An 11277-nucleotide genomic window follows, 5' to 3' on the forward strand; every position below is an offset into this window, starting at 1 on the left:
GGAAGTGACTGTAACAAATGGGTTGAGACTGTAAATGGAGAAAATGGCCGAGGCACTGCGAGCTTTGAGTGATAACCAACGGAGATGCAGGAGATCACATAGAAGAGCCTGCCGCTGGAGAAGAAGTCACTGTTGGAAAATAACCCAACCCAAAGGAAGACATTGCTGGAGTGCTAGTGCTGGAATTTGAGAGAGTTGAGAATGATCTGAGAGTAAGAAGGACGAGGCTGAGAGAGAGGCGGATGAGACTGAGAGGTTGAAGAAAGGCCGAGAGAGAGAGGTGTGGATAAGGCTGAGAAAGAGGAAGATAAGAAAGGATGAGGTTGTGAGTGAAGAAACCCTAATTTTAAAATTTATACTCGATTTCAAAACATCATTTAAAAAAAAATTCTCGTCGTACCATGTGGGTCCGTCCTTTCCTGCCAAAGTCTACATATTCAGCGATGTGGGTTCGACCGATTTTTTTAGTTTGACAGGTTTAAAATCATAGTTCGGTTTGCTTTTTTTGGCGGGTTGACCTAATAAATGCGGTCTATTTTGACATTCTAAACTGGTGTTGGTTGTCTTATTATTGTTTTTCTTTTTGTCTTGTTGTTTATGTACATGCATTTTTTTTGTTGTTTGTCATCAAGGACAACATCTACAGAGATATCTGCGCCTCGGGATGTTTTACCACCTCTATCTCTATCTCTTTTCAAGGCCTCATAGCGCTCGCAAACAGACGATCCACCACCATCACCACCTATTTATAATTTATTCAAATATTTCATTTTATAACTAGATAGATTATTTTTTTAATAAATGTCAACAAGTTTTAGAAATATATATATATATATATATATATATATATATATATATATATATAATGGGACAAAAAAATCATAATCGATGTCCTAATTATCGATAAAATTTTATCAAAATTAAAAAATAAATTAATTATAATTACCGATGGTTGAAATATCGGTAAAATTATTTTTAAAATTTCGGCAACATGTTTTACCAACAGTCAAAGTGTCGCTAATAATAGTTAATTATACCAAACGTTTTAAGACATCGATAAGAAGAGTCAAATTTTAATTAAGGAAAAGTCTAGGGGGACAACAACTTTTGTATTTTCTGGCCAGCACTTAACCATCAAAAGAAAAGTGAGTGATTTCTCACCATTAAATGTAATCTCACACCATTAAAAATATCATTGATGATCAATTGATGGTTACAAAATACCAAAATTGCTGGTCCCCTAGCATTCCTCTTTTATTAATGGTATTCTGATCCACGCTTTTCTTTTATCGATTATTTAAAAATGATTGCTGACACTTTAACTGTCACCGTAGTAAAACTAACCAGTATTATAGTGCATAGGAGAGTACTTCATTAACGAGAGTGTTACACATTATATAATCCGGAAAAGTCTAGAGGGTCAGCAACTTTTGTATTTTCTGGCTAGCACTTAACCATCAAAACAAAAGTGAGTGATCTCCCACCATTAAATGTAATCTCACACTATTAAAAACACTATTGATGGCCAATTAATAATTACAAAACACCAAAATTACTGCCCTTAACATTCCTCATATAATCCATTCAAAGGAAACTAGTGGAAGCAATAGTTATTAATTACGGGAATCCCATGTTCATAGGTCATAATATGCAACTAGAAATATTTTATCCTTGGCCTTTCGTTGGAGCGTGTTTGATTTTTTATTCATCACATATTTCATGGGAAAAATAAGCTGTTTGACTTTTTTTTGTTTTTTATTTTTTAAAATTACTTTCTTGGGGTGGTATTATTGTTTGACTTTTTGCTTCTTTGTTCCCATTAAATACCGAAAATCTGCTGAGAAAACATGGACACATCCTCAAAGAGATAGAGATATCTTTGTAATCAGAATCTTTTAACAAGGTGATAATAATGTGGATACTGGGATTGTCTATTGTGGCTGTGCTAGTGATCTATGTATTTCATTGGATTATTATTCTTACAGACCCAAAATTTAGAAATAGATCTTCTCTCCCTCCTGGTTCCATGGGTTTTCCATTCATTGGGGAGACCCTTCAGTTCCTGATTCCAAGTTACTCATTGGATATTCATCCTTTCATCACAAAGAGGATCCAGAGGTATATACTAATTATTCATTTCTTCAAGTCTATCTGACCAATGTTTAACCAATGTTTAATCCACCAGTAAAATCGACGCTAATGTGCGATGGTAAATCTAACGATATTCAGCATTTTTTTTATAGTGCGCGTTTATCATCGATTCGAACCACAGAACTGCACATCACCACAAACAAAGCAATATATAAAATAATTTCTTTACACAAGAACCTATATTACTTTTGTTGCTTTGTTTGTTGAAACTTTTTATTTTGAACAAATAGATTTTCAAAAAGTTTCAAGTTAGATATTTTGATTTTATTAAGTTTTTATTTTCCAAAATTCTTGGAGAATTATTTTTGTCGGACAAATTAATTTGTGTTATTTTCAATCAAACTTTTAAGAATAAACATTTAAATGTATCTCTAAAATTGTGTTTGGAAAGAAGATTAAGACTAAGAGAGATAGGGAGTAGAAAATAGAAGACAAAGGCTAAATTAAATTTTTGTATTGTGTTTAGTGTAAAATATTATTGGATTGAGTTATATTTTAATATCATGTTTGGTTTAAGATAAAGATAGAGAATAAGGGATAAATTTAGAATTTGAAAAGTTAAATGAGAATATTTAAAAAAAATATCATTAAAATTTTCTCTCTATCTGTAAAAATTTTAGTTTCAGATATTATTTCTGTTTTCTGGAGATATTTAAAGGACTTAAAATTTTATGTTCTAAAACTGAAATTTTAGTTTTAGATCAAACACAATACTCATTAGTCTCATTCTTTCAATTTCAATCCTAATTCTAAAAAACAAACACAGCTAACAGATTTTAAATTGAATATTTTGATTTCTGTAATAATTTTTTTCTTTGATTAGTCCTCAAAAATTATTTTTGTTGGACAAATTGATCTCTATGTCATTTTGAAAGAGATTAATTTGTTTTACACAACATATTTTTAAAACCTAATTATTTTATAATAAAATTTATTATGATGTTATTTGTCCAACATATTGAAAATTTAATTAAGAGTATCAGAGTGATCAATTTGTTTAATGAAACAAATTTTTAAAAATTTATAAAAAATAAAATTTTATTAAAAACTAAAATATATAATTTAAAACTTTTTGACAACTAATTGTGATATGTTTATTCTTTTATTTTAGAGGTTGAACGAGGGTACTTGAATCTTAATAAGATTAGGGTTTACAACTTTCAAGAGATAAGAAAGAAAGAATTATTATAGTAACTATGAAAAATAATAATAACGAGTTAGAGAGTTGAACTCTGAGTTAAATATGTATAACTGAAGTCACCCAAAAAAAATATGTATAACTGATCAATTTATTAATAGCATATCTTAAAATGTAATTTCTTGTCTGATTTATTCGGGTTGTTCCAGAACAATTGCCTTATGTATGTTTAATACGTGACATTTTTTTTTTTACCAAAGATATGAGACTCGAACTCGCAACCTCTTAATTGAGTATGGGAAGACTATACCATTTGAGCTATTACTCATTGGCAAAAAATTTGGAAAGATAAGAAACTTGAACCCGCAACCTTTTAATTGAGTATAGGGAGTCTATGCCATTTGAGCTATTACTCATTGGCGCTAATACGTGACATTTGCATATGGGAGATTTAACAATTTGTATAACAATTTTTTAGATACATTTTCATTGATTAGAATATTATAATAAAATATATAGAATTACAGAAAATTTCAAAATTATAATATAGATCTAGTAAAATATTTTCGGAAATAGAAACAACATTTTACTTTTGGATTTGTTTTTAATAATAATAAGAATTAAAAATAAAATGTTCGTATAAATAAAATATTTTTCTTTTATCAAAATTCACCTAAAAAATAAAGCAAGAAATGTAACAAAGATTTATACGAACTTATACTTATATTAAGAGCAATTTATAATAAGTTCTACGGAATGACTTAATAATAATAATAATAATAATAATAATAATAATAATAGAATTTAGCATTTTCTTCTAAAGAAAAATGAAAATGTTTACTAACAACTATATTGTCTATAAATTAGGGATACATTTCTAACACTTGTTTCTAGAAAAGCATGATATACTTTTTTCTTTTCTAAATTATATTGTTCATCATCCTTCTCAAGATAAGGATAAAATATACATTTAATTTTAAAATATTTATAACATTTATTTTTAATTTTATCTATAATATTTTAAATATATTTTAATTATATTCTTAAAAATTAATTACGTTAACTAAAATACTAGCATAACAATTATATGCCCATGTGTTCATAACACGTCTGAATAAGATTACTTGTTACATCCAATGAATAAAAAAAAAATTGGTTTTGAGCGAACCGATAAAAATAAACCAATTTAAAAACACAGTTTTTGATTAAAAAAGAACAAATAGATAAATAAAAAGATAAGGACTAGAATTAAATAAAAATTAAATAAAAATTGAATATAAAAAATATTATTTTATCTTTTATCTAGTTTTTTATGTAATAATAAATAGACTCACTCAATTTTATTTATATACATTATAGTTTAGAATAAATTAAAATTAAATAGAAAAGAATTATTTTATTTTTTATTTAAATTTCTTGATATAACAAAAAAATGACTCACTCAACCTTATTTGTTCACACTATAATTTTATTACAAAAACTAAGATTTTAAAAAGTGTATTTTCATTTCTCTAATTTTCGTCTGACAGCTATTATTATAGTTCATAAAATATCTATAAATTCCATATTAAATTAAAAATAAAAATTTTAAATCCACTAATATAAGCTTAATATACTAATTAAATAAATAAAATCAAAATATATAAAATTAAATTGAGCATTCTAACATTTATAACTACTAAATAATATGTATACTTTTCATATCACAAACTACTAAAGCGCATATCAGTTTAATGAAAATTTGATTAAGAAAATAAATTACAAAAAATTTGGTCACAAACTTTTTGTTTATTATTTTGAAGGTACTAATAAAGATTAAAGAGTGCTGATAATAACATTAATAACCAAACAATTATTTTCTTTATCAACAGATTTGGTCCTATATTTCGAACTAGTTTATTTTATCAACCGATTGTGATATCAACAGACCCTGAATTCAATAATTACTTAATTCAGCAAGAAGGCAAATTGGTTGAATTATGGGCAGGTCCTGTCTCCAATCTTTTTCGACAATTTGGTGAATCTGAAATATTTTTTGGGAACATCCACAAGCACATTCGAAGCATCACTCTAAATCACATTGGTCCTGAACGCATAAGAGAAAAGTTAATTCCTCTATTTGAAGAGATGATTATGAACACTTTCCATCAATGGTCAACTCAAACATCTATCGATCTTAAACAATCTATAACAAAGGTATATATATTGCTTTGTTAGCTAAAACTAGAGGTGTCTAAAATCTAGCTCGACCCAAAATTTGGCTCAGATTCAAGATATATTTTGGTCGGGTTCGAATTTGTCATTTTTATCCGTTGTTATTTTTTGATCGAGTTTGAGTTATGTTTCGGATCATTCGATCTGGCTCGAAGTTAATTTTAACAATAAAAAAAAAATATTTTAGAGTGAAATTAGTAATATTATATTATATTATACGGTATTATTTTTATTTTAAAATAATTTATTTTGATATAAATATGATATAATATTTGTTAAATTTAATTTTTAAAAGTAAAATTTTATTACTTTAATATATAAAATTTATAAATTTGTATATACTAATTTTACATTTGGTTGACCCGATTTATTTTGGGTCACTTCTGAGTCGAATCGAAATAGATTCAACAACTTTTTAGAATTGGATTCAAATTTACTTAAATCCGGTCCGGCTCATGAACACCCATAGCTAAAACTATTCTAAAACTAGTTTGAAAAAAAATTTAATTAAGCTTGTTCGTCTTATTAGTTTTTTGGTCTTGTGTTGCAGATGAACTTTCAATTTTTTGCAAAGTTTTTTTTCGGGTATGATATTGAAAATTTACCCCGCAATACTGAAAGAATTTCAGAAGAATTATTCACAAATTTTACAGAAGGGTTGAAGACAATTCCATTAAATATTTCAGGAACAAATTACCACAAATGTTTGGAGGTATGGAATCTTAAAATACCAAATTTTATTTTAAATGTTTTTTTATGAGTTTACTTTTTATATACTATACTAAATTACTAATACAAAGGATTGTAAATATATATGTCGCAGAGTACAATTTTAGAGAAGCAGAGATGCAATTTTCATAGAGAATAAATTGAAAATATAAGAGACAGAAAACTTCAAACATAAATTAAATGTTAAATTGAGTTACAAGAATGAAGTATCTTATAAAAATATGATCTTTCAAAAGTTGTATTGAACAGGATGGCAAGTTCTGTGAGAAAAAAAAAAAGAAGAATTTATACAAAAATGTGGCAAAACTATAAAAATGTGCATCATCCAGTTTAATTCTCACTTTAATTAACTACTCTCTTTTAAAGATTTTTAAATATTGATAATTAATATATTTTAGTCCATCAAATGAGAGTTTTAGAAATTACTACACTTGATTTTTACTTAAAAAATTTACATTTTTATCGTTACTCTTCGTGACAGTATCATTAAAAATGTTTATTTCATTATTTATATTATTATATAATATTTATTCAGGAAATAGTATTTTGCAAATAATTTATTATATTCTTTAAATAAAATAAACTCAAATTTCTCGTTTAAAACAACACTTCAATATATTCTAAAAGTAACATATTACCAACAATTATATAATAAATGAAAAAAAATATAAGTACACTAAAATCAACCACTAAATTTTTATGTTTTTGATTGTTTGTTTTCATTACTTCATTTTTATTGTGTTTAGCTCTTTTCATTTTTTTTAAAAAAGTAGTGAAGTTTTATAAACTAAATCTTAATTTTAAACTAGCACACATAAAAAAATAATATTTATTATTTATGTGAAGTTCAATTAAAAATTATTAGATGATAATTTTATCAAATCCATCAAATTATCTAACAATTCTTAACAATTAATTTCACATAAAAATAACCAAACATAAATTTTTTCTTTATTTTATTTAACATATAATTATTTCGAAATTAAATGACAAGATAGATTCGCCAAATTAGCGAAATAGGCAGGGTGAAGATTGTTTTTAAAACTAATTTTCACATCCGGGATTGAATATATTTTATTCTTATCTATACTTTGATATATATACTATATAATATGAGAATATTAAAAACGTTAGTGTGAATATTTTTTTTTTAAAATACCCTTCAATTATAACAATCAATAAATATAGTGAGAATATTGAAAGGGTTAGTGTCAAACTTTTTTTTCCTTAAAATCCCCTTCGACTATAAGAATAAATTTTAAAAAAAATATAATTTTTAAGATTTAAATCCAAAATCTTTTAGTTATATTATAAATCACTTATTATTTTAACTAATTATTCAATTTTTATTATTTTATACATATTTAATAAATAAAATAAATACAGTAGTACCTATTGATTCACTAGTTCAATATAATTGAAATTTCAGCTACTTGCTATCACATGATCTTGCACATTTTTCCATAGACAATTCACAAATGCAAACATAAATCCTTAGTTATTAATATGTGACAATTCTGTTATGTTAACAATGTAAAATTAAATATGAATAATTTTTCCTTAAACATCCAAATAGTAATTGTTAACATGTTAACGATATTTTCTTTGGAATTGAATTCATTCAGGAATGGAAGAAAGCAATTAAAATTGTTAAGAATATCTTAGAAGCAAGGCGCAATTCACCAGAAAAATACCGAGGAGATTTTCTTGACCAAGCAATTAATGACCTGGAAAAGAACAAAGTTATGAATGATGACCAAATTGTCTTGGTCATATTAGGGATATGGTTTGGTTCTTCTTCGTCAATTTCATCAATAATACAATTAATCTTAAAGTTTTTATCAGATGATCCTTCTGTGATTGAAGAACTCAGAGTATGTATTTATTATATTTATTAAACCAAATATATACTTTTTAGTATAAAGAAGAGTTGCTCAGTAACCATTGTTTTTCTAATCATATTAGGGAGAACATGAGGACATTCTCCGAAGTAGAGACAAATCAAGCTCTTCGTTGACATGGAATGAATACAAATCCATGAAATTTACACAGCAGGTAGTTTAAAACTACAAATCTTAATTACTTCTCTTTAATTCTAATTTAACAAAAATAAATTGAGAAAATGTCATTATCATTTATCATCTTTCATAATTTAAAAATTTCTAATCGATTTCAAACTATCTAAATAATTGATCTAAACAGCCCTTAACATGTCAGTATATCATTGTGCATAAAAATCGCTTAAACCAATTATTTAAGAATAAATAGTCATTTCTGATCATAAAAAAATTAAACGCTGACAAAATTAATCATAAAAAATTAAAACTAAAGTTATACAGTATAAAATAAGTTTCATTTGACAAAAATGATCGATTATTAAATTTTTATTCATAATTCCATAAACACCGCACTCCTTTCCTCCTCGTTCTCTAACCCAAACTTTAACCCTAACTATTTAACTGTCCCTCCCTCCCTCCTCCTCCTCCCTTCTCTGCCTCCACAACTTTCTTCTCAAACACCCAAACCCTCCAAATCCTCCTTCACAAATCGCAAACACATCCCTCCAGCAGCAACATAATAGTAATCCATAAAATTTGTAAATTGCACCTTACTAATTGAGATCTGTTTTACTCTTGCATCATTCACTTCTTAATAATTTTATCAATATCACTAATTGAGATCTGATGACGGAGCTTGCTGTGACTGACTACCGAACTTTTCGATCTCCGCCGCGAGCGACAGAGACGTGAATGCCAGCGATGTGGCTGCCAGTACGGAGAGGAGACGAGGGTGGAGGAGGAGGTGGTGAGAGGTGGTTGGAGGGAAGGGAATGGAGCGGTGGTGTTAGAGTTCGTGATCTCTGCACCTTCTGCAAGATCCAGAACGAAGAAATCCCGCGTTATCTCCATCTTCGCTCCCTGAACCTCAACAGTCTACCCGTTGCACACACCTCTGCAACAACTCACGACTCTTCAGTCGTCGACAATCTCAGACCCTTTACCACTCTCGCCGAAATGACGCTGTCGGGAGAACCTTAAGACACCATGATTATCACTCTTCTTCCCTTGATCTTCCCCCAGAACTTCATCAGCGCGTTGTTCTCGGGATCCACGAAGGCGAGGCACCTCGTTTCAGCAATACTCGCAAGGTCCATTAGATCGGAGAGGGATTCGATGTCAAAGGTACTCAACTCCGCCTTCACATCCTCGCTGAGGCTGTTCAGGAAGACGAAAACTAAAACGACGTCGCTGAGCTTCTCGAAAAGCTCCCGGTATTCCTTGACGGAGGTTGAGGAGCACGCCGAAGATAGTGTCAACTGCCTCTATCCGGAATCGGCGCTCCACCGCCTTAGCTCCGTTACTTGCAGCTTTCTCTTGTGGCGGCAGAGAAGGGTGGAGAGGAGGAGGAAGAAGAGGGAAGGAGAGGCGGTTATATTATTAGGGTTAAAATTAGGGTTATGGAAAAGAGAGGCGTGGTCATGAAATTATGAATAAAAATTTAATAATTGGTTATTTTTGTCTAATGAAACTTATCTTGTATAAGTATAATTTTAGTTTTAATTTTTTATGGTCAATTTTGTCGTGTCAGAATCTTTTATGATCAGAAATTGTTATTTATCCATTATTTAAATAGTTAAAAATTGATTAAAAAATTTTAAATTGTAAAAAACACTTTTCTTTTGAACAAATGGTAAGACGTAAGATACAGACATTTATTCAAATAAATAAAAATTTTATTAAACTTTTATTAAAAAAAAAAACTTTTTTTATTCATTGTTTATGAGTAGTTGTTATGATGCATATTTCAGGTATTGAATGAGACTCTTAGGTTCTCAACTTTGCTTCCTGGACTACTAAGAATAGCATTAAAAGATATTCACTTCAATGGTAAACTCTAATTCTCTCTAACTATCCCAAATTTTGTAAGATGATGATATAATATGTTTTAATTTTATCATTTTACAGAATATGTAATTCCAGCTAATTGGATCATCCTGATTTTTACTCCCAGCCTTCATATGAACTCAGAAATATATAAAGACCCACTTACCTTCAATCCATGGCGCTGGAAAGTGTGTATGAAATTTTCATTTCATTTATTTCTCTTACTTTATTAACTCGATCACTAACAAATTTCTTACACTTTTTGAATGCAATGAAGGAGCTTGACTCCCTCACCGTGTCAAAAAATTTCAAGCCTTTTGGTGGAGGATTGGCACAGTGTCCAGGAGCTGAGTTAAGTAGAGCTTTCATAGCCACCTTTCTTCATGTTTTGGTCACAAAATATAGGTAACACATTAAGCAACAATTTTCATATGTTATGGATTAAGATTCTCTAAAATGAAAAAGTTGATAAAATAATAAAATGAGGAATTAATCACTTTTAAATTAAGATAATAAGACACACATTTTATAAAAATTACAAAATTAACGATAATTAACTATTCATTTTACTACTTTACTAACTTACTCATTTTAGAGAACCCAAATTTATTATGTTATGTTATGATATATACATCATATGTTGTTCATAAAGCTATGGATAAACATATAACATACGTCAGCTTTATCATATTTATATTATCAGGTGGACAAAAATCAAAGGAGGAAATGTTGTTCGGAATCCAATTCTGGGATTTAAGGATGAATTTCACATCAAGATTTGGGAACACCGTGAGTAAATTTAAAGCTATATATACAAGAAGAAGAGACATAAGTATTTTAAGTTAAATAAATAAATAAATTATGGACTTTGAATTGTCGATGCAATACTTAGAAAGATCTCTCTATCGGTTTGTAATGGTAATGTATTATGAATGCTTAGCTTTCTATAATATTTATTATATATTGTCTCTTGTGTGAATATATATCAGTATCATCAATGTATGTTTAACAAAGTCACGATATATATAAAAGTTTATTTACAAAGAAAATGAAAAAAGTATATTACTTTTTAATTTAATAATGAGCCAAAATTCTTTCTTCATCAATCAAAAATTATAGCTTGTTGATTTGGGTAAGTTTTTTTTTGTGAAAATAGATTAA

At 28.1% G+C, this 11277-nt stretch overlaps 1 protein-coding gene across 1 annotated transcript; it reads left to right on the top strand.

Moving 5' to 3' along the window:
* The first annotated feature begins 1766 nt into the window (after positions 1–1766).
* On the top strand, positions 1767–11044 carry LOC112720954 (cucurbitadienol 11-hydroxylase). Its single transcript, XM_029289887.2, has 9 exons — positions 1767–2118; positions 5161–5485; positions 6054–6215; positions 7858–8106; positions 8198–8287; positions 10041–10119; positions 10198–10304; positions 10394–10521; positions 10820–11044. Exons 1-9 carry the CDS (start codon positions 1913–1915, stop codon positions 10911–10913), a joined length of 1440 nt encoding a protein of 479 aa, XP_029145720.2. The 5' UTR covers positions 1767–1912; the 3' UTR covers positions 10914–11044.
* Positions 11045–11277: the final 233 nt, after the last annotated feature.

Source organism: Arachis hypogaea, chromosome 11 (assembly GCF_003086295.3).
Source record: "Arachis hypogaea cultivar Tifrunner chromosome 11, arahy.Tifrunner.gnm2.J5K5, whole genome shotgun sequence".
NCBI classification, from domain to species: domain Eukaryota; kingdom Viridiplantae; phylum Streptophyta; class Magnoliopsida; order Fabales; family Fabaceae; genus Arachis; species Arachis hypogaea.